The sequence below is a fragment of the Vulpes lagopus genome, chromosome 7 (assembly GCF_018345385.1).
Source record: "Vulpes lagopus strain Blue_001 chromosome 7, ASM1834538v1, whole genome shotgun sequence".
Lineage (NCBI taxonomy): Eukaryota > Metazoa > Chordata > Mammalia > Carnivora > Canidae > Vulpes > Vulpes lagopus.
The window spans coordinates 7,200,438-7,221,672 of NC_054830.1; the positions used below are offsets into that span (position 1 = coordinate 7,200,438).

General features: G+C 58.3%; 3 protein-coding genes and 2 non-coding genes across 8 annotated transcripts; 4 read left to right on the forward strand and 1 right to left on the reverse strand.

Annotated features, from left to right (window-relative positions):
- The first annotated feature begins 805 nt into the window (after positions 1–805).
- On the forward strand, positions 806–5,592 carry SHFL (shiftless antiviral inhibitor of ribosomal frameshifting). Its single transcript, XM_041763021.1, has 8 exons — positions 806–1,173; positions 1,614–1,737; positions 1,923–1,972; positions 3,613–3,651; positions 3,818–3,967; positions 4,372–4,475; positions 4,613–4,767; positions 5,306–5,592. The coding sequence occupies exons 1-8, from the start codon at positions 1,153–1,155 to the stop codon at positions 5,521–5,523; spliced, it is 861 nt and encodes a 286-aa protein (XP_041618955.1). The 5' UTR covers positions 806–1,152; the 3' UTR covers positions 5,524–5,592.
- Positions 5,553–13,404, reverse strand: ANGPTL6 (angiopoietin like 6). 3 transcript variants are annotated; one of them, XM_041763015.1, is made up of 6 exons: positions 13,241–13,404; positions 8,725–9,319; positions 7,810–7,987; positions 6,887–7,074; positions 6,535–6,805; positions 5,553–5,976 (listed from the first exon to the last, which is right to left on the reverse strand). In XM_041763015.1, exons 2-6 carry the CDS (start codon positions 9,310–9,312, stop codon positions 5,786–5,788), a joined length of 1,416 nt encoding a protein of 471 aa, XP_041618949.1. In that variant the 5' UTR covers positions 9,313–9,319; positions 13,241–13,404; the 3' UTR covers positions 5,553–5,785. The 3 variants fall into 3 exon arrangements, with proteins under 3 accessions (XP_041618949.1, XP_041618950.1, XP_041618948.1); XM_041763016.1 differs by lacking the exon at positions 13,241–13,404 and adding an exon at positions 12,018–13,114; XM_041763014.1 differs by lacking the exon at positions 13,241–13,404 and having other exon boundaries at positions 8,725–9,569.
- Positions 13,405–14,389: 985 nt separating this feature from the next.
- Positions 14,390–21,176, forward strand: LOC121495494 (suppressor of SWI4 1 homolog). Of its 2 annotated transcripts, XM_041763018.1 has the most exons (13): positions 14,390–14,482; positions 14,601–14,771; positions 15,283–15,384; positions 15,582–15,632; positions 15,739–15,909; positions 16,569–16,645; positions 16,837–16,944; positions 17,047–17,170; positions 17,269–17,347; positions 17,445–17,574; positions 17,651–17,817; positions 17,898–17,984; positions 19,898–21,176. In XM_041763018.1, exons 1-13 carry the CDS (start codon positions 14,465–14,467, stop codon positions 20,989–20,991), a joined length of 2,379 nt encoding a protein of 792 aa, XP_041618952.1. In that variant the 5' UTR covers positions 14,390–14,464; the 3' UTR covers positions 20,992–21,176. The 2 variants fall into 2 exon arrangements, with proteins under 2 accessions (XP_041618952.1, XP_041618951.1); XM_041763017.1 differs by lacking the exons at positions 14,390–14,482; positions 14,601–14,771; positions 15,283–15,384; ... (7 more) ...; positions 17,651–17,817; positions 17,898–17,984 and adding an exon at positions 18,641–18,714.
- Positions 15,432–15,518, forward strand: LOC121496382. Its single transcript, XR_005989203.1, has one exon. It is a non-coding gene; the product is annotated as a small nucleolar RNA SNORD105 (small nucleolar RNA).
- Positions 16,684–16,763, forward strand: LOC121496386. Its single transcript, XR_005989207.1, has one exon. It is a non-coding gene; the product is annotated as a small nucleolar RNA U105B (small nucleolar RNA).
- Positions 21,177–21,235: the final 59 nt, after the last annotated feature.

The following is a 21,235-nucleotide window of genomic DNA, read 5'->3' on the forward strand; positions in this document are numbered from 1 at the left end:
CCCAGGTCCTCTATGCAGCTCCAGGCCTGGCTCTCTGCCTGAAATTCCACATTCAGTCACAAAGAACCATGAACTGTTTATACTCATTAATAGGCTCCAGACGGGGCACACAGACCCACAAACAAAGCTTTGGAGGTCAAGTAGAAAACATTAGAACATCTATACTTTTTCATCTCCGTTTCTTTTGGTGTGTGTGTGTGCGCGTGTGTGTTAAAAAACAGCTTTATGTAATACGGGCCTCTGGCTGGTTCAGTGAGTGGAGCATGTGACTCTTGATCTCAGGGTCACGAGTTCAAGCCCCACCTTGGGTGTGGAGCCTATTTCAGGGGGAAAAAAAATTGTGCTGGCCCAGAGGATTCTCAACCTTCTGATTTACAGTGCAGATTCCCAGGCACCCCTGGACTACAGGCTGCTGCTGGACTGCTAGGCACCAGCGACCTCTATTTATCCAACAAGCATCTCCTCCTTCGCCCAACTACCTCCAGCTGTGGCACACAGTAGGCGGCTTAGTGACTCGTTAGGCTACCCCATGCCAGGTGCTACTAAGCGCTCCACCCCGGGTCTCGAATCCTGGCAATCACACCCAGCCACGATGTAGCCGCTGTTATCATCCCCATTTTACAGAGGAGTAAACTGAGGTGCAGACAGGTCCGGACATAGCCGCGGAAGAGCCTCAGAGCGAGGAGGGCCCCCCAGGTCCCGAGGGAGGGGAGCTGCGAGAGCGATGAAGTGGGGGAGCGCGCGCTGGGGGGGGCCGGAGATTCGCGGCGGCCTTGCGATGCGGCCCCGCCCCCACGAGGGACGTGAAGACGCGGACCCCGCGCAGCGTGGGGACATGTGACCGACTGCAGAGGCCGCGCCGCCTCCACCGCCCGAGGCCCGCGCGCTCCGCCGCAGGGTGCAGACCCCCGGCGCCCGCGGGGCCTGGGGCGCGAGGGCAGAGGCGGAGCCGGGGCGGAGCCAGAGCGCCCCGTCCACGCCGTCACCCCCAGCAATCGAAAGCGAAAGAGGGGGCCGAGAAGGAAGGGCGGAGCCGCCGGAGGCCCCGCCCCCTGCCCTGCGCGGCTGCTGGACCCGGGGCGCGCCCAGGTAGGGGGGCTCCGAGCGCGCAGGGCGGCCCCTCGCGGAACCCGCGCCGCCGCCGCCGCCACCATGTCTCAAGAAGGTGTGGAGGTAGGAGATGCCTGCGCCTGGGCCGGGGGCCCCGAGAGGCGCCGGGGGCGCCGAGGGGGCTTCGCAGTTTCTGGGGACTCCATCCGAAGCCCAGACCTTACCCCTGGCGGGCACTCGCCCCCCCTCGGAAAGGATAATGACCGCCCCGGTCCCCCAGAGTGAGATGCGGCCTCCTCGAGGAAAAGGGGGGCTGCAGGGTCAAGGGTCAGAGGCCAGGTTACCTGGCCGGCCTCCTCCCTTAGCCGGGGGCGCTCGCCCCACTCCGCTCCCTCCCCCAGTGCCCGGTGGGGACTTTGGCTTCTTCCAGGAAATGCCGTAGAGGGATGGTGGGGGAGGCCAAAAGCAAGGGGCAAGTTCGGGCGGGGAGAAGGATGCCTAGAGATGGAGGAGGGCAAGTCGCCCCCTCCTTCCCCGATCGGACCCCCCCGTGCCCACCCCAGCTGGAGAAAAGCGTCCGGCGCCTCCGGGAGAAGTTTCATGGGAAGGTGTCCTCCAAGAAGGCGGGGACTCTGATGAGGAAATTTGGCAGCGACCACACCGGAGTGGGGCGCTCCATCGTGTACGGTGAGACGCCTGGGGCCCCGGCCCTGGTAGGGGTTAGGAGAGGGGAGCGCGCCAGGGAGGTGTGGTCTGTGTGAAGAAGCGCCGCGGTCATCCTCTGGGGAGGGTCTATACTGGGGTTCTGGGGACCCTGAAACTTCCAGAAGATCCTTCAAGGACCTTTTACTTACACTAACTCTTGCCACCAGGGGTAAAGCAGAAAGATGGACAGGAACTGAGCAATGACCTGGATGCCCAGGTAAACTGCCCCCCTTGCCCTCAAAGGATGGGGGTAGCTGGGGACCGGGAACGGAAGGAACCTGGTGTATCCATGATGAGCCCCATCTGTGCACCACCAGTTCCTAGTTCATGATCCACATTGACTTAGTCACCTTTTAGTCATGCGTCTGACCCGGAGCCTGCAAACTGTCGGCACTTATTACATGGTGGTGGTATTAAGTGGGGGAGAGAATCGTGAAACTGGGCAGTGAAATGAATCAGGACTGATGTCATTACAGAGGACCCCTGGAGGTCAGTCGGGAAAGGCTTCCTGGAAGAGGTGGTGCAAGCTTTGATGCTGGGGAGAAGGGATCTTGGGTGGTGGGGGAGTTGGAAACAGTCTTCCTGGAAGTGGGAACAGAGTGAGCAAAAGAACACGCAAGACAGGGTAGGATAAACAAGAGGTGGGGGAGGAGAGAGGGCAGGGGAGCCCTTGTGATGAATGAATGAATGAATGGATGGATGGATGGATGGATGGATGGCTTTGAGGCACAAATGCAACATGGCTACTTTACCCCTTAAATGACTTTGGTGGCCAGTGCACTGTGCATTTCATCTTCCTATAAGGCCCCCCATAGTTGCTAAAGAGTATAATAAGGTACATATTGAGTTATTTATATTTACATGTGTAAAGGGTACGATAAAAGTAATAGGAGGGGCGCCTAGCTGGCTCAGTCTGGGGAGCATGCTACTCTTGATCCCAGGGTCGTGAGTTCAAGCCCCACATCGGGTGTGGAGCCTACTGAAAATAATTCTTTAAAAAATTATAGGAGGGATGCCTGGGTGGCTCAGCGGTTGAGCACCTGCCCCTGGCTCAGGGCGTGATCCTTGGTCTCAGGATCGAATCCCACATCGGGCTCCCTGCCTGGAGCCTGCTTCTCCCTCTGCCTACGTCTCTGCCTTTCTCTCTGTGTGTCTTTCATGAATAAATAAATAAAATCCTTTAAAAAAATAATAAACAAATTAAAAATAAAAAATTATAGGAAAGTGAGCACTCCCCAGCAGCAGGCTTTCCGCGTGTTGCCTCCAATTCCAACCTGAAGGCACTCAGGTTGCAGGCCAAGCAGGTGGCATTTAAGCCGTTTCCACCTAGAACCACAGCTGCGCTCTGAGATGCCCCTCATTAGGGATGCAGGGGGAGTGATTTGGCTCCGCCCTCGCAGCGGGAAGTGCTGGAGTCCGATGGGAACCTGTGTCTGTCTGAATCCAGAGCCCAAGCCCTTAGCCTAAAGCAGCATGGACTCAAAGAGGTGACCCCTCACAGTGCCACTAAGTGTGTGGCATTTACCAGCCGGGAGGGAGCGCGGGGATCCAGGCCTGTTCTGCCATTCTCATTCAGGGTGATCTCTGGCCACCCCTCTCCCAGCTCTGCCTCAGTTTCTTTATCTGAGCGGTGGGGATAATAGGTGTGCCCTCCACTGTGAGGACAACTGAGGTCGTGTACCTCGCCCTCTACAGGCAGGCCCTGCTCAGACAGCCCCTCCTGAGTTAGGGACTCCCTACTCATATGGGGCCAGGACCCTGCCTCCCTCCTCGTCCAGGAGCCTCACCCCCAACAAATAATGGTAAAAAGAGGTCCGAGCTGCACCCGCAGTTCCTGCCTCTGATGTTTCTACCCAGGACCCACCGGAGGACATGAAGCAGGACCAGGACATCCAGGTGAGTCCGGGGTATGGGATAGGGGGGAAGATGGAGTGAGGAGGACATCCGTGGGGAGAGTGGACGGTGTCCATGGACAAGGAGAGACATAGCGGCAGGGGAGGAGACTTACACGTGTTCATATTAGCGGAGAAGGCGTGACCACCCCCTTGTCCCTATCCCGAAGGCCGTGGCGACGTCCCTCCTGCCACTGACAGAAGCCAACCTCCGCATGTTCCAACGTGCCCAAGAAGACCTCATTCCCGCCGTCGATCGGCAGTTTGCCTGCTCCTCCTGTGACCACGTCTGGTGGCGGCGTGTGCCCCAGCGCAAGGAGGTGATCACCCGATCCCCATCCTCAGTATCTGAACCTCTGACCTAAGAATGTCAACCCCTGAGAGCCCAACCCCTGACCTGCAGTCTCAGAGCGTTCAGCCTCCACCTCAGGCCCCAGCCCTCCGACCCTGGTCACCCTGGTCGTGCCCAGAGCCCGACCTCCTCGGTTTGACAGCTGCCACGGAAATCCCAATCCCAAGCCTGGATTCTGACCCACCCCCGCCCCCCAGTAGTGGTGTGCTTCTGGTAAAGGCTTACCAGCCAGCTAGCGCGGGGAGGTGGGGGGAGCGCCCCAGCTCTGTAGTGTTTGCCAGTTTCCGTGGTGTAAGCATCCCCACTGCGGCCACTATTGAGCTACTGGGGCTCACCGCTAACGGGGAGCCTGCTCCCACTCTACACACCCAGGTGTCCCGGTGCAGGAAATGCCGAAAGCGCTATGAGCCGGTGCCATGCGACAAGATGTGGGGTGTGGCTGAGTTCCACTGCCCGAAGTGTCGGCACAACTTCCGGTGAGGGTGCTGACCCCCACCCCACCCTCTGCCCTGTCCCCCCACCCCACCCTCCATCCTGCCCCCCCACCCCCTGCCCTGCCCTCACCCTGGCCCAGGCCTTACCTTTGGGCCCTTGCCGCCCTGCCCGCCCCCAGGGGCTGGGCACAGATGGGATCCTCATCCCCCTGCTATGGGTGCGGCTTCCCTGTGTATCCAACACGGATCCTCCCTCCACGCTGGGACCGGGACACCGACCGCCGCAGCACCCACACCCACTCCTGCTCGGCTGCCGATTGCTACAACCGGCGAGGTGAGGACCTGACACGTTCTCGTGACCTCCCCCCACTCTGGGCAGTCTACTTGGCCTTGACTCCTGGGACATCCACCTCTGGGGCCTTTATGTACTGAGGTCTCTGCCTGCTTCTTCCACGTGGTCCCCAGAGCCACTTGGCTCATCCCCTCCTTTCACATCTTCTGTGGCCTCCAAAACCAGGCCACCCAAGACCCTGCTCCTCTTTAATATCCACCTCCCGTGGCATCAGCCACAGGTCGTGGCCTTGCCCCTAAAGGCTCCGTGGTTCCACCCCAGTGTGAAACCTCTGCCCCTGTGGCCTCTGTGTTCTTGGTTCCCGTTTTGTCTCCTGTAGTGTCAGGTGATGCCCATGTCCCTGGGTCTCTCGTGGCTTCAACACCTGTGACTTTCATCTTTGAGTTTCCTGTAGTTCCGGCCCCATAGCCTGTAGCCTCAGCCCCTTCCCTCTCCAGGGCACCCCATGGCTGCAGCCCCTTCGCCCCCTGAGTCTTACATGGCCTCAAGCTCCATGACCTCAGAGCCTCTTCCTCCTCAGAGCCCCATGTGCCTGGGACGTCCTGCGCACACCCCAAGAGCCGGAAGCAGAACCACCTGCCTACGGTCCTGCACCCCAGCAACCCCCACATCAGCAGTGGTTCCACTGTGGCCACCTGCCTGAGCCAGGGGAGCCTCCTGGAAGACCTGGACAACCTCATCCTGGAGGACCTAAAGGAGGAGGAGGAAGAGGAGGAAGAGGGCGGGCACGGGGAGTGACCCCTGACATGCAAACTAGACACACTCTGTGGAGATTCTGTGTTGTTATAAAATATGAGCTCAAACTGAGATCTAAATGCTCTCGGGGAGCCATTGGGGTCTGAGATACTGGCAGGGGCATTCCAGGGCCCTGGGGAGCAGATACACAAGAGGAAGGTCTGTGGGCCATGGCCCATGCTAAGTCACAAAGCAAGTGTGGCCAGGATAACTTGGGCTCCTGCTGACAAACATCCCCTGGGCCTGGGGGACAGATGGACAGATGTCACAGCCTCAGGGGCCGGATCAGCATGGCAACCTTCTTGAGAGAATAAGCCCCACCACGAAACTCGGCCCAGTAGACACCGTCCTGATAGCGGCTGCGGTAATGGCCACCACGATGCCACACGCCGTTGAGGTTGGAATGGGCACAGGCATGGTACCACCAGCCTCCCCGCTGGTACAGGGCACAGTTACCTGAAGAGAGAGAAAAACCCATATCCTGTCACCAAAATAAAAGCCTCTACCAGTACCTCACTAGTGCAAGGCTTTTGTCAGGCATCCTCTTGGCCCTTCTCACTCTTACTGAATACAACCTTGATTTTCTTTCTTCCCGCCAGATTGAGAGTCCTGGTCCCCACTTTCGTTTTTGGACTAATAGCTTTAATTCCTTCCCTATACCCCTGTCAAAGGACAAGGACACCTTTTCCACCCTTTCTGAAAACCAGGAGCTCTACTTTTATTGGGGAAAGAAATCTTCTCCACTTCCTTTCTAGAATAAGACTCCAAACTCTCACTCCCTGCCTTTCACCAGAACAGGAATCTTGACTCTATTAGGAAGGAATTGCCTCATTAAAGAAGGAATCTAGGCTCTCTATCCCCTCACCAGAATAAAAGTCCTCTCCTCTGTTCTCTTGCTTACCCTGATTCTTACCAGGAAAGCCTCACCACACTCACTTTCATTCTTTTCACTCTCTCCTTAGGAGTCCCAACTCCCCTATCCCCACCCCCCACCAAAATAAGAGCTCTCCTTACCAGAATAGGAGTCTCGGTCCCTATCCACGGTGCTGAAAGGCTTGTCATTGTGCCAGGAAAGAGAGTCTCCAGCATCTCCATGGTACTGGCCAAGCCGTAGGCGATAGTAGTCGCTCTCAGGCTCCAAGGAGAAACCATCATAATGGGCACGCGCCCCACGCCCTCCCCAGTCCTCGAGGAGCACCAGTAACTCATGGTCTCCACGGCTGGTCAGTTGGTGCACAGGTTCCAGGCCCAGCCAGTATTCCCCATCAGGCTGCCCGAAGCCCACCTGGCAGGACAGGGAAATCAGGTCAGAAGCAGGTCGCCTCCCCTCCCCAGCCCAGCCTTGCCCCTGCCCACACGCGCCTACCTTGTAGTGCTGCCAGGTGGTGAAGAAGTTGACGGACCCATCTTGTCGCCTTTGGATCACAGTCCAGCCTCCCCCCTCCAGCTGTTGCTCACACCACACTGACACTACATGCCGGCCCAGCTGCAGCTCATAGACGCCGCTCTGCCTGTGGCCTGCCTGGTGGGCCTCCGCACAATCCTGCCATGGCCCTGTGGGTGCAGACATGGGGACCACATAGCCTGGACCCACCAATCCCTGACTGGGATAAGAGTCCTGATTCTCATCTCATCCCCTTCCCAAAATAGCAGTCCTGCTTCTCCCATTCCCTGACCAAAATAAGAGTCCAGTCTCCAGTACCTGAGTTAAGACTAGTTCATTCTTTTCTCACTACAGTAAATGTGGAGCCTGGGGTACTTAAATCTTGGTTCTACAATCTCACCAGAATAGAAATTCTGAACATGGGGATCCCTGGGTGGCGCAGCGATTTGGCGCCTGCCTTTGGCCCAGGGCACGATCCGGGAGACCCTGGATCAAATCCCACGTTGGGCTCCCTGTGCATGGAGCCTGCTTCTCCCTCTGCCTGTGTCTCTGCCTCTCTCTCTCTCTCTCTGTGTGTGACTATCATAAATAAATTTAAAAAAATTCTGAACATGACACTCTGATCGAGCTTAAATGCTTACCAATAAGCAATCCGAAATTTCCTGTCCCCTCATCAAAAGAAAAGTACCTCCTTTCCCATTTTCATATAACAGTAAGAATTTGGGTCTTTATCAGAATGAGAGCCATAGCTCCTTGTTCCAACACCGGAATAGAAGCATCATTTCCTCCGGTCCCCTTACCATGAGAAAAATCTGCCATTAAAATCCTGGCTCCTATTTCCCTCTACTCACATTGCACTGGGGGTCCCCTTGCTCCTCACCCCAACGGCCCTGCCCTCATCTTACCTGTTGGCTTGGTGGGGACAGCAGGGTGCCCTGCAGGCATGGGAGAGGCCAAGGGCCCCTGCTGTCTCAGGGTCTGGTCTCTCTGGGGCTCTGGAGCTGGGTCTAGCCTCCTGCTGGTGTCATTAGTGCCACCCACCAGACTGACTGGAACCACAGGGACCAGAGGTGGTGGCAGCACCTGGGGTGACCAAGAGACTAAGATGTGATTGCACTAGCCTTCAGTTGAAAAGACACTGGGCCCCTAAATCTACCAACACCCAGATGGGTGGGAGGTGAGGCAGGGGCATGTCCCAGCCCTAGAACTGATACTCCCCAAAGCCTAACTAGCTGTCAAGGGCAGAGCTGGGCCCAAATCCCCACTCTGGCGTTCACAGCCACTGATTTGTAGCTCTGACGCCCTTTCTCTGCAAAGTAGGGATGATGAGAGTACCTCCGACAATGCGTATTAACTTAGAATCCTCCCAACAGCCCTGTAAGGTGTGGATTGTCACAAAGCAACAACCTTATTCAGAATCAGGGCCAGCCATGACGTGGAATTAAGGATAATATGGCAGCAGTTAGAAACAGTATCACGGCCCCTATGCATATCACATAGCACCTCCAGGTCGCCGCTCTGTACCTGTAATATGCTTGGATACAGGCTCTACAAACATTCATATTAAATGTTTGTGTTATATTTATTATATTTAATATAATATAACATTTATATTAAATGTTAAGTGGATAAGTAAAGATTTAGCCACCAGTCTCGTCCTGACCCAAACGAGCTGTGGGAGGAGCGGCAGGAATCAGGCTCGGGGGCCCTTTCGGGTTTCAGATCTGCGGATCAGAGACCGTGCGCGGGGGTGCGGGAGCCCGTTCTCACTAAGGCCGCACGCAGGAAGTGACAGCGACCCTGCCGAGCTTAGACGTTACCTGCTGCTGCCCGCCCGTGCCCCCCGGGCACAGGCGCTCCAGGCGGGCGATGAGGCCACTCTGCTGGGTGACCAGCTGCGCCAGCTCCCGGAACTTGACATCCAGCTGGTGGAAGCGGGCGGCGGCGCGCTGCGCCTCCGCGGACACGTTGAGCACGCGCTCCCCGAGCAGCGCCAGCAGCGCAGCGGGCTCCGCCCCCGGGCCCGGCCCCGCCCCCGGCCCCGCCCCCGGGCCCGCCTCGTGCTGCAGCTGCGCGCGCAGCTGGCCCAGGCGCGCGCTCAGGCCGCGGCTCTCCTTGCGCAGCGCGCGCACCTCTCCCGCCACCGCGCCGTCGGCCGCCGCCAGCCGCTGGAGTTCGCGCAGCAGCTCCTCGTGGCGGCCCACGCGCATGCGCAGCGCTGCCACCTCGCTGGCGTTCACGGCCTCGGCGGCGGGGCGCGCGGCGGACGGCCCGCTCCAGCACACGGCGCCCGTGAACTTCTGCTGCGGCAGCACGAAGGTGTAGGTACAGCGCGGGGCCCCCGCCCGCGCCCACGTCGCGCCCAGCAGGAGCAGCAGCTGCAGCGTGCGCAGCGGAGGCGCCGACATGGCCCACCTGCAGGCGGAGGACGAGGGGAAGGAGGGGAGCCCAGGCTGGGCCAGGCCCCGAGCCCCGCCGCTCCCCAGACTGCAGAGGCCCCAAGGGGACCCCACCCTGGCGTCTCCACTGAGCTCCAGAAGCCCTGCGGGACCGCGGTGCATTCAGCAAACATTCACTTGGGACGCCTGGGCCGCGTGATCGTGGAGGCCCGGGATCGAGTCCCGCCTCGGGCTCCCTGCACGGAGCCTGCTTCTCCCTCTGCCTGTGTCTCTGCCTCTCTGTGTGTGTGTCTCTCATGAATAAATAAAAATAAAATCTTAAACAACAACGAAACAAAAAAAGCAAGCATTCACCTGAGTGCTTGCCGTGTGCCAGCCTCAGTTCTAGGGAATACAGTAGGAAACAAAAGAAAAATTCCCGGCCTAGTGGGCAAGAAACAAAGTAAATAAACTACGAGAATCAACAGAGTGTATTAGACGGTGCCAAGATAGAAGTAGAACAGCGAAGAGATGTGGGGATCTGGGCCCCCCCAGCAATGCGAAAGGAGGGAAGAGCTCCTGGAGGAGGTGAGGGAGGAAGTAATGATGTCGGGAGGAAGAGCATCCTTGCCAGGGGCACGGGCAAATGCAAAGTCCCTGAGGCTACACCGTGCCTGATATATTTAAAAAAAAAAAAAATCTGGGAAGCTGAAGCGCGGAGAACGGGCAGGAGGAGGTGAGGTGGGGTGAGAGGTAAGTCTCACTGACTCAGTCTAGTAGCCGGTACCCCAGCTCCCACGTCCTCTGACCAAAACCCCAGAATCACTCGTCTCCCATTTTTCACAGCAGATCCAACCTATCAGCCAGGCCTGTCAGTTTTTCTGTTTAGACCCTGAATTCCTCCACACACCCCGGCCCCCAGTCACCACCCCCCAACATGATCTCAGCTCAAGACAGCATCTGGATTTCTTTACAGCAGCGGCCCCCCCGCCCCAGGTCTCCAGTTGTCCATCATCAATCTTTGATCTGTTTCTCCCACAGCTGCCAGAGTCAGGCGTATCTCTGCCTTTCCTAGGCCCCCAGCTCACTCAGAGCAAAAGCCCAAATCTTCCTGTGTCCTACAAGGCCCTGCACCCTCTTCCTGTCCTGTCCCCTCCCTGCCCTCTTCTCCCTCCCACTCACCCCTCACTCACTCTGTTCCAGGCACACTGACCTCCTTGCTGTTCCTCAGACACACCAGGGACAGTCCTGTCTCAGGGCCTTTGCACTTGCTGTTTCTTCACTCTAGACCATTCTTCCCAGAATTTTTTTTTTCCTTCCCATAATTTTAACATGGCTCCCTCTCTGCTTATTCAGGTCTTAGCTCGGATGTCCCCTCCTCTGAAGCCCTCCCCAACAATACCATCTAGCGTTGCTCCTCCTGGGCACTCCCTAGCACAGTCCAACTTTTTCATTTTAGCATTTGTCACTCTTTGAAACCGCCTCGTTTGTTTGCCGTTGTTTATTATCTGAATTCCTCCACTGGAACATCAGTTCTCAGAGGCTGAGTCTGCGTTTTGTTCAGTGCCTGGTGCCACATACACACACCCCTCCACACACCCACACACCCCAGGTCGACTGCACCTTCCCAAGTGTTCCCCGGCTCACGTAGGTGAGCTCCTACAAGTATCTTCACTTGAGGGCATGTACTGAGGCCACCTACCCCTGGCCCCCAAGGCCTTCAATTCTTGGGGTACACCCACTTGCAGCCTCTCAGACAAGGACATACATGCCCTCTTGCATGCACTTGCCAGTACTCAGAACATGTCTCACATGTCTACACACTCTCAGGACCAAGACCCCCATATGTCCCAAGTTCCACTATGTCCAAACCCAGACATCCTGGTGGCCACGCAGCCTCATGTCCCGGGGTCTTCATTGTCACGCAGGTTGCCTTGGTTCACACATTCAGCAAACCCTCCTCCGGTGTCTACTGTGTGCCAAGAGCTATTTCAAGCAATGAGGACACTGCCATGACCAACACAGACCAAAAAAAAAAAAAAAAAAAATCCCTGCCTTCACGGAGCTGACATCCTGGCTGGAAAAACAGATGGTGGGTAGGTCAGAGGGTGATAAATGTTTAGGAGAACATGCAACTAAGGAAAGGGGTGGGAGTCCCAGGATAAGGGGCCATTTTAAACAGAGGGGTCAGGACTCCCTAAGAAGATGACCCTTGAGCAAAGACCTGAAGAGAGAGAGAAGGGTAAGAATGTTCCAGGCAGAGGGAACAGCAAGTGCAAAGGCCCTGAGATAGGACCTTGCTGGATGTGCCGTGGAATAACAGGGAGGCCTGTAGGACTGGAACAGAGTGAGCAAGGGGGAGAGCGGGAGGAGGTGAGGTCAGGGAGGAAAGGGAAGCAAAATGTGCAAGGCTTCATGGGCCTCAAGAGGACTTGGGCTTTTACTCTGAGTAAGGTGGGAACCTCAGAGGGTTCTGAGCCAAAGAAAGGCATTTCACTATCATACTTGCACACCAAGCAGGAGCTTTCCTTGCCCCCTCCTCGAAGACACCAGCCACCCCCCCCCAATAGGGACGGACCGCACCCCTTGGAGCCAGATTGTGTGTGTGTAACAGCCACCGCCTTGCAGGATCTCAACCTGGGGTAAGAAGGGGGATGTGAGGAAGCCCAGGTCTCCAAACAGACAAAATCAGCCTCCACCTGCCCTCCTGCCCTCCTACCCTCCTGCCCTCTCACCTCTCAGGACCAAGACCCTGAGTCTGGCAAAGCTTGAAGCAGGCACAAGAAGTCCTAGGAGGAGCCGAGGGTCCAGCAGGAGCCTCTAAGTGAGGATGGGGAGAGGCCGGTGGGAGAGCAGGAGGGAAGAGGCTTGGCAACCACCCCTGCCCACCCCACGCCCCCAGAGCCTGGGACTAGAGTTGTGGTGCTGAGTCCAGGAGCTCCAACTGTAAATATTTAGCATTTTCCGCATGAGAACTGAGGCAGGATTGCCAGATCCCCCTGCCCAGGCCACCAGAGCCTGATAACACAGGTCAGTGCTCCGGACATTCCCCCCGCCACAGAGCACAGAGCGTGGGAGGCTGCAGGCCCCAGGAAGCTAGTGGAATTCCAGCCTCAGACACGCACCGCCGAGAAAGACAGCGGCAAACCTCAGCAGCACCTGCTGCATCAAGCTGACTCTCAACTCTACACCTTCAATCTCATTTAATCTTTGACCCCTGAGCTGCTTTCTTCAGTATGGAGCCATTTTACAGCCGGGAAAACTAAGCCTGAGAGAGGGTGAGTGATGTGTCCACAGTCGTGCAGCTGGAGAACAATGGGACTCAGCCCAGGTAACTGGTTTCCAGCATCCACACATGTATAACCACAACCCTCACACACACCCATGCACCCAAAACCGTGTAGACACAAAGACACATATGGATATCCAATGAGACATGCAAACCACTGCATAGAGCCACGAAGATAGACAGATGGAATCTCTGGCGTGTGTGTGTGTGTGTGTGTGTGTGTGTGTGTCTGCAGATTTGCCTGGCAAGAACACATATAAAGACACAACTGGAAACACAGCACAGATTCCGACAGCAACTGTGTGTTCAAATATGGCCACACACACATACACACCACAACTTACAGGAAAATATCCTGTGGGTGAAGAACGTCTTTTCCGTGTGTCAGACACATACACACCCAGGCACACAAGGTCTTACGCTTGCAAGCACGGAGGTGCTAACCAAGTAGGCAGTGAACCTTGGCACCCCCGCCCACCTGCCCACCACAAGGAACATGTTTCCATTTGTCTCCCACACACACTGTCACATCCTCAGGCCAAATCATGCAGGGACAACAGACACAAGTAACCATGCAGTCATTTCTCAGGGGTGCAAAGAGACTCACGGAGAGCCCCCCCGCTCAGAGCCTGGGCTAGGGTCTCCCACCTGCACAAAGGCCTCACCGACCTGCAGACTCACTCTCAGGGAGCAGTGTCCTCCACCCAGATCCTAGCGTCCTGAACTCGTAACCCGAGTGGACTCCCGGGCTGAAAGAGGAAATGGTCGTCCCAGATCTGAGAGAGGCTGCCAGGCTGGGCTCCAGGCCTGGGCTGGGCCCCCCCACCCACTGGGCCCCTCGGCCCCCCACCCGCAGCCCCCTCCAGCCTCCTCCATTGGCAGCAAAGAAAAAACCTCATAAGTCATGGAGAGGGACTGACAGAAGGGAGAGAGTCCAAGAGACAGAGAAGGGGGAGAGAGACCTGGGGGGATGGACAGAGACAGGGCGAATCAGGAAGACGGATGAGAAGAGAGAAATGGGGGTAGAGACAGAGACAGGAGAGGGCGAAAGCGATGAGAGAGGCCATTGATGGCAGAGACAAAGTTGGGGCAGGGGGGAGAGAGAGAAAGGAAGAAGACCGGGGAGGACGGGAGGGAAAGCCGGAGGCAGAAGAGGGGAAGGAACTGGAGGGAGAGACAGGAGGGGGAAGCAAGCGGGGGAGGGGAAGCGGATGGGGGAGAGAGACGTTGGGGGCATCCCTTTCCCCCACCCCAAGGTTCTGGGGAAGAAGCCAGGGGCCTGAGGCCAAGGCTGGGGCTTCGAGCGGAAACCGGGAGGGGGTGAGTTATTCACAAAGCGCCCGCCTTGCCCTAAGTTTCCAGAAGGTGATGCGGAGTTTCCATCTCTCAGCCGCAGGCAGGGCCTCCGGGGAAGACAGCTGGCCCTCAGGAGCTGGGGCCCACGTGCCTAACTGCCATGCTCTGCCCTTTTCTCGGGTTCTCCCCCAAGTGCCTGGTGTTGGTGTGCCAAGCGTTGTGCATGCATCATCTTTCTAAATTCGCGGGTCAGAGGGGAAACGATCACCGTCCTCGCTTTGGGATGCTTGCGGGAGCCTTGGCGCGGACCAAGCGGCTCTCCTATTGGCCCAGCCGCAGTCATGGGTCGAGGCAGGATTCGAACCCACGGTTCATTTCTCAGAAGCCCGCGCTGCTCCCCTGACACCCCAGCCCCTCCCGGTTGCCGTAGAAACAAGCACCAGGTGTCTCCATAGCAACCCCTCCAAGGAGGGCTGCCCGCCGCCGCCTGGTGCGCATGCCCGCCCGGCCTCACGTGACCGCCTCGCCGGCGCCGGAAGTGAGCGGCGCGGCGCCGGAAGCAGCCGGCGGAAGGGTGCAGCTGGAGGGGCCGGCGGCATGGGGCAGTCCGGGCGGGTGAGGCGCGGCGGCCGGGACTGGGGGGCGAGGCGCGAGGGGGCCGAGGGGAGCGGGGGGGGCCGGTGGGGTCCCCCCGGGGGCCGTGGCGTTGACCGCTCTCCTTTCGCCCCCGCAGTCCCGGCACCAGAAGCGTGCGCGCGCTCAGGCGCAGCTCCGCAACCTCGAGGCCTACGCCGCGCAGCCGCACTCGTTCGTGTTCGCTCGGGGCCGCGCGGGTCGCGGCGTCCGGCAGCTCAGCCTGGATCTGCGCCGGGTCATGGAGCCGCTGACCGCCACCCGCCTGCAGGTCTGCGTCACCCGGCGCGCCTCCGTCAGCCATGGGCCCTGTCTTGGCGGGCGCGGAGTGGCTCCAGCCGCGGAACCGCGCGTGGCTTCAGTCTCCTTGGCTCGAGAAAGGGACCCTTACGGGGAGCAGCGTCCCTCCCGCTCAGGGATTTGTGGGGCAGCAGCGAGGGCGCGCGCAGATGAACGCACTCCGCTGGGGGCTTGGCTGGACGCCTAGGGCTGGTGGTTAAGGGCCTCGAGCTAGCAAAGCTAGAGTGGAAACTTGGCCTCTCTCAAAGGCCTGGAGGAAGCTAGTTAACGTCTAGTTCAGTCGCCTCATCTGCAGATTGGGCGATGCACGGTGATCAACGGATAAATTCAAGCCTGATTAGCTTTAGAGGTCAGGAGCGTTTCACTCTCTTCTCTTTCTTGGAGAAATCAAATGCAAGAAAGGTCATAACAGCCTCAGCTTGTAGTCTTTGCTCAAGAAGAGATGTTCATGATCCTTCCGATTTGTTTTTTGCAATTCCCAGATACGAAAGAAAAACACCCTGAAGGATTGTGTGGCAGTGGCCGGGCCTCTTGGGGTCACCCATTTCCTGATCTTGAGTAAAACAGAAACGAACATCTACTTTGTGAGTTAACACCTGGGAAGCCCTGATTTTCTCCCTGCCCTCCTGCTCCCCCAGCTCTCGTGATGAACCCATATGCCTCTGAGCTGCTATGATTCAGGCTTCAAAGTAAACGCTCTGAAGAGATGGAGCAGAGGTTCCCACTCCCTGCCCCCCCTAGCTGGATGCCTCCACTCTTCACCAACTCTTTTTTTCTGTAGAAGCTGATGCGCCTCCCAGGAGGCCCCACCTTGACCTTCCGGATCAACAAGGTATGGATTGGACATGGTAGGGGGGCCGTGTTGGGTAGGGGATGGGTTTGGGGTGGTGCCGACCACATGTGCCTGCCAGGCACCCACTTCCCATCCTGTCCTGCAGTATACATTAGTGCGAGATGTAGTCTCCTCGTTGCGCCGACACCGCATGCACGAACAGCAGTTTGCCCACCCACCTCTCCTGGTGCTCAACAGTTTCGGCCCCCATGGCATGCACGTGAAGCTCATGGCCACCATGTTCCAGAACCTGTTTCCCTCCATCAATGTGCACAAGGTGGGATGGGCCTGGTGTGGTGGGAGATGAGGGTGGACGGGACAGCTGGGACAATAGGTACCACACATAGGCCCTTGGGTTGTTTGTTCAGTCCTCACCTCTTGGCACTGAGGCTGAGAGCTCCGGGTCCTGAGGTCCAGTTTCACTCATGTGTTCTGTGATTCTAGGGTAAGAGGCTCTTTTAGGAGTTGCATTGCTCTTTGGAGGACAGAAAATGATGCTGATGGTCCTTTATTTCTGAAGTGTGTATTCTATATTAGTCTAAACAGTGTGGCAGGTGTTTTGACTCTATTTTACAGACAGAGAGACAGGCAGACAGAAGTGAATTGTAGTTTGAGGTCAGTTACAGGGAGCAGGACTGGATATTTTAACTTGTCTGGCTCCAGAGCCCCAGCTCCTAACCCCTAGCACTAGCAGGTCTCAAATTAGGCCGTTAGGTGCCGATCATCGGGTAGTCTGTTGTAGACCGCTTCAGTGGGCCTCAGAACCAGGATTTCTAGCCAGTGCCTAAGCCAGCCCATGAGTCCCCACAGTGCTAGCAGCACCCCACACCCCCTTGCTGGGAGATTTCTGGAGTATAGCCGTGGGTTTGGTGTGGCTCCACACAGGGAAGTCTGTGGGTGGTTCATGTGGTGCTTTGCCCCACCTCTTCCTTCCAGGTGAATCTAAACACCATCAAGCGCTGCCTTCTCATCAACTACAATCCCGACTCCCAGGAGCTAGATTTCCGTCATTAGTGAGTATTGGGAGGTGGTGGTGGAGGAGGGGTGACTTTCATGTGCGGCTGATGACAGTGTTCCAGCTGAGGCTCTGTGATTGCTCAGTCTCAAAGTAAACGCTCTGACGCACTGTAGGAATGGGTAGGCAGAGCTGACCTCCTCCAGTCTCACAACTTCTAACACCCTTCTCACGCCCTGGCTCCTGCAGTAGCATCAAAGTTGTTCCAGTGGGTGCAAGTCGAGGGATGAAGAAGCTTCTACAGGAGAAGTTTCCCAACATGAGCCGTCTGCAGGACATCAGCGAGCTGTTGGCTACGTAAGGAGTGCACTGGGTGGGAGATCACTGAAGTCCTGGGTATCCTGGAGCTGTTTTAGGAGCCTGAGATCCCCCGCTGACCTTGGTGTGTCCTCTGCACAGGGGCGCTGGGCTGTCCGAGAGCGAGGCAGAGCCCGATGGTGAGCACAACATCACTGAGCTGCCCCAGGCTGTTGCAGGGCGAGGCAACATGCGGGCACAGCAAAGCGCTGTGCGGCTCACAGAGGTGAGGCCCAGCCCTGGGGCAGGCCCAGTGGCAGAAGTGACTCCTCTGGCAGCCCCCAGCCCTGAGGAAGAACTGACTTTTTGCCCTTGTTTCTCCAGATTGGGCCTCGGATGACGCTGCAGCTCATCAAGATCCAGGAGGGTGTGGGAGAGGGGAACGTGCTGTTCCACAGTTTCGGTGAGGATGGGGCTGGGGAACCATGGGCTGGAGGTCTAAGGCCCTTGCAGGTCTCAAAATACACTTGGGTCTCGGTGACCTGTGTCATCTTCCTCAGTGCACAAGACCGAGGAGGAGCTGCAGGCCATCCTGGCAGCCAAGGAGGAGAAGCTGCGGCTGAAGGCCCAGAGGCAGGACCAGCAGGCTCAGAACATCCAGCGCAAGCGGGAGCAGCGAGAGGCGCACAAGTGTGTGGCGGTGGGCTATGTGGGTGAAGCAGGGTTGCAGGTGCAGGCTGCCCCCCTCACTGGCACCCCTTTCCAGGAAGAAGAGCCTGGCAGGCATGAAGCGGACGCGGGCAGAGGCCAGCGGGGATAGCGATGCTGAGGACCCTGGTGCCCCCCCGGAGACAGAGGGGGCTGGCCAGCAGGAGGAAGAGGAGGACGAAGCTGAGTATTTCCGCCAGGCAGTGGGAGAGGAGCCCGATGAGGGTATGTGGCAGGGGATTACTGCAGCCAGGCACCTTGGGCTTGTCTTTGCCCTGGTGGCCTCAACACAGTCTTCCCCACAGACATGTTCCCGAAAGCAGCCAAACGCGGACGGTTCACCAGGCCCCCAGGCAAGAAGCCACGAGGAAAAGAGCGGAGGCCAGATGGAGGCACTTACCACAGGCCTTCAAAGGCCAAGGGCAAGCCCCAGCGGGACCAGGCCAAGCTGGGACGCAGAGGAGCTGTCCGGGACCGCAGGCGAGGCCCAGCTCGACCACCTAAGAAAGTAGTCTGAGGCCAAGCTGGAGCAGCGGATGGAATGCCCCAAATTGGGGCCCAAAGACCTGCTTTGGACTTCCACCTGGGTCTCCAGGCGCAGCCCTTGGTTTCCTTTCATAAAGGAGCAGTTTCCCCAACCTAAGTCTGAGTCTGTATTTGGAACCGGGAGATCTGGAGTCCTGTGGTGCAAAGCCCAGAGAGGCTCGGGAATTGGACTGGGTTCTGCCCCTAACCTAGCGTCCCTTCCCCCATGCCGAGTAGTGGAAGTGCACGGCCACTTTCACAGGTGAAGGTGCTGGGCAGAACTGGTCCTGGGCCTCTCCCCAGCACCCCCGCCCAGTGTTACTTGCAAGTCTGTAACTGGTTGGCCCTGGAGAGCAAGATGTGAAGAGGAAGGAAACCCCAGGGTGGCTGGGGGGGGGGGGGGGGGGGGGTTGGAGTGAGGCGTGGGAGGCCCATACAGGCTGTGGGTGGGGCTGCTGGTGCAGAGGGAAGGAGGGTGGAGCTGCAGGGAAGGGAGGGGCGAGCCACTGTGCTGGTAACACCGGGCCCTGGGACTAGCACAGCGTGGGCCGTGAACCTAGAGGCAGGGCGTGCGGGCCATGGCCGCCACCACTTCAGGTGAGGAGCGAACGCTGCTGGGTCGGTTGGGCCAGGCAGGTGTCCTGGGCCCTGTGGTTCAGCTCAGGACCGAGGGGGCTGGCTCCGAGGAGGTGGAGGGGAGTGAGTTAGTCATGTCTGGACAGGACTTCCTCCCAGAGCAGAGATGGGATGGGGAGGCAGAAGTGTGAGGGAAGCAGTCTGGGGCGGGGGAAGGGCACGGGCATCTGCCACCCAAGTGGTGGCAAGGAGCCTGCTGGACAGACCGGGAGCAGGCAGTCTACCTGAAGCCGAGGCGGAGTTGGTACAGAGAAGGGGGTCCGTGCAGATCTGCTCTCACACTGCTGCGTCCCAGACCTTATTCTGGGCACCAGGACACCAGCGGCAGGGCACTCCCTGCCCTCAGGAGATGTTCTCTTGGAGATGGACACACAGGCTTTGCAGAATAAGGGGACTGGGTGGCCTCGTGCTGTTAGAGGGGTCAGAATGGGCCTCTCAGGGCCGGAGACCAGGAGGAGGTTGAGTGGGGGCTAGTGACTCAGGGAAAGAGAATCTGCAAAGGCCCTGAGGTGGAATGTGCCTTAAGGAACAGCCAGAAAGCTGGTGTGGGAAGGACTGTAGGGAGTGAGTCAGCCTGAAAGGAGAGTGAGCGGGTGAGAGGCAGGGTTCCCTCCTGGGGCCCCTCTGGGAGTCATGAGCATTGCCCTTCTGCCAGCGAGGAGGCAGGCACGAGGGCAAGGAATGCGACCTGACTCCGGGCACCCTCTGGGAGGAGAAGAGATATGGGGGGTGAGGTCGGGAGCTGGGAGGCCTTGCCTCTGATGGTGCTGAGGAAGTGATGGTTTCTGAAAGTGGCAGCAGGGGACGCCCCTTCATGACCCCCCACCCCACCCATTCTGGGTTGTCACTGCTGGGTTATATGCATCCTGTGAAGGCAGTGATCCCCTTCCCCCATCTTCCTGAGGGTTCAAAGACGCCGACAAGCCTAGTAATTACCACAGGAAAGCACTCTGCGCTTCTGACCTTTCTGGGCCTGATTTCGCGCCCTAGAGTTGCTGTGGCTGGTGCCCCCTCCCGGGCACTGAAAGGACAGGAGTGTGTGCCCCCAGAGGGCGCCTGTGACCAGGCACAGGGTAGATGCTCTGAAGGTCTCAAGAGCCATGTGAGGAGGAACTGCGCTCACTTGGTGACCGTCTGCCCACAGGTGCTCTGACCTGCTCAACCAACTTCTCAGTAGAAATTGACCGTGAGTTCAGCCGTTTCCAGGCAGCCTTTCTGTGCCCCATGATGGTAGTTGAGTTCCTGGTGGCTGTGGCCAGCAATGGCCTGGCCTTCTACCGCTTTGTGACGCGGGAGCAGCGCCCGTGGCACCCCGCCGTGGTCTTCTCAGCCCAGCTGGCCATCAGCGACCTGCTCTATGCCCTGACGCTGCTCCCGCTGGCCGCCTACTTCTACCCACCCAAGAACTGGCACTACGGGGAGTTTGCGTGCCGCCTGGAGCGCTTCCTCTTCACCTGCAACCTGCTGGGCAGTGTCATCTTCGTCACCTGCATCAGCCTAAACCGCTACCTGGGCATCGTCCACCCCTTCTTCACCCGCAGCAGCTGGCGGCCCAAGCACGCCTGGGCCGTCAGCGCCGCTGGCTGGGCACTGGCAGCCCTGTTGGCTGCACCCACGCTCAGCTTCTCACACCTGAAAAGGCCACAGAGGGAAGGCAGCTGTGTCACAGAGAGGCCTGAGGCCTGCACCAAGTGCCTGGGGATGGCGGATGACCTCCGCCTTGAGGCCTACAGAGCCTACACCTTGGTGCTGGCAGTCCTGGGCTGCGGCGTGCCGCTGCTGCTCACCCTGACAGCCTACAGTGCCCTTGGATGGGCTGTGCTGCGCAGCCACGGCATGACTGCTGCCGAGAAGCTGCGTGTGGCAGCGCTGGTGGCCAGCAGCCTGGCCCTCTATGCCAGTTCCTACGTGCCCTACTACATCACACAGGTGCTCAACGTGCAAGCTCGGCAGCGCTGGAGGGCCCGCTGCCCAGGCTTTGCCAGCTTGAATGAGGCCAAGGCAGCAGTGGACCAAATGACCTATAGGACCCACCAGATAATGCGGGGCCTCATGCCTCTGGCCATCTGCATCCACCCACTGCTTTATATGGCTGTGGCACCCAGCCTGGGGTGCTGTCACCAGAGCTGCTGCAGCTGCAGCAATAGCCAAATGCCAGAGGACACGGGGAACTCTGGCCAAGTCCTGCCCCTCAATGTTACAGCAACCCCCCCAAAACGTGGAGCCCTAGTCCCCTGAGCTAAGCCCATGACCTGGCTTATTTTGAGCCACTTCCTCACCACAAGGCATTGAGACCAGCAGCAGAATGGGGGCCAAGAGCACAAGAGGCTCCTGGCCCTGAGCCACTAACAAGCCCTGAACTGCCAAAGGCCCCAAACCACCACTTCTTCCCCTACACAAAGACCTGTTCGGGGACCAGCAAGTGCCAGGCCACAGTGGCAGGAATTTCTGCCTACAGCACTGATCCTAAAGAGGGCTGGCC

Coding starts and splice junctions, on each gene's coding strand:
- LOC121495494 (XM_041763018.1), top strand. Junction 14,772..15,282: donor TGACCGCCACCCGCCTGCAG/GTCTGCGTCACC, acceptor TGCAATTCCCAG/ATACGAAAGAAAAACACCCT. Junction 17,348..17,444: donor CGTGCTGTTCCACAGTTTCG/GTGAGGATGGGG, acceptor CATCTTCCTCAG/TGCACAAGACCGAGGAGGAG.
- ANGPTL6 (XM_041763014.1), bottom strand. CDS start 9,465: ATGCACCGCGGTCCCGCAGGGCTTCTGGAGCTCAGTGGAGACGCCAGG. Junction 7,988..8,724: donor GCACGGGCGGGCAGCAGCAG/GTAACGTCTAAG, acceptor TGGTCACCCCAG/GTGCTGCCACCACCTCTGGT. Junction 6,806..6,886: donor CCACCTGGCAGCACTACAAG/GTAGGCGCGTGT, acceptor CTGTCCTGCCAG/GTGGGCTTCGGGCAGCCTGA.
- SHFL (XM_041763021.1), top strand. CDS start 1,153: ATGTCTCAAGAAGGTGTGGAG. Junction 3,652..3,817: donor AGCAGGACCAGGACATCCAG/GTGAGTCCGGGG, acceptor CCTATCCCGAAG/GCCGTGGCGACGTCCCTCCT. Junction 4,768..5,305: donor CGATTGCTACAACCGGCGAG/GTGAGGACCTGA, acceptor CTTCCTCCTCAG/AGCCCCATGTGCCTGGGACG.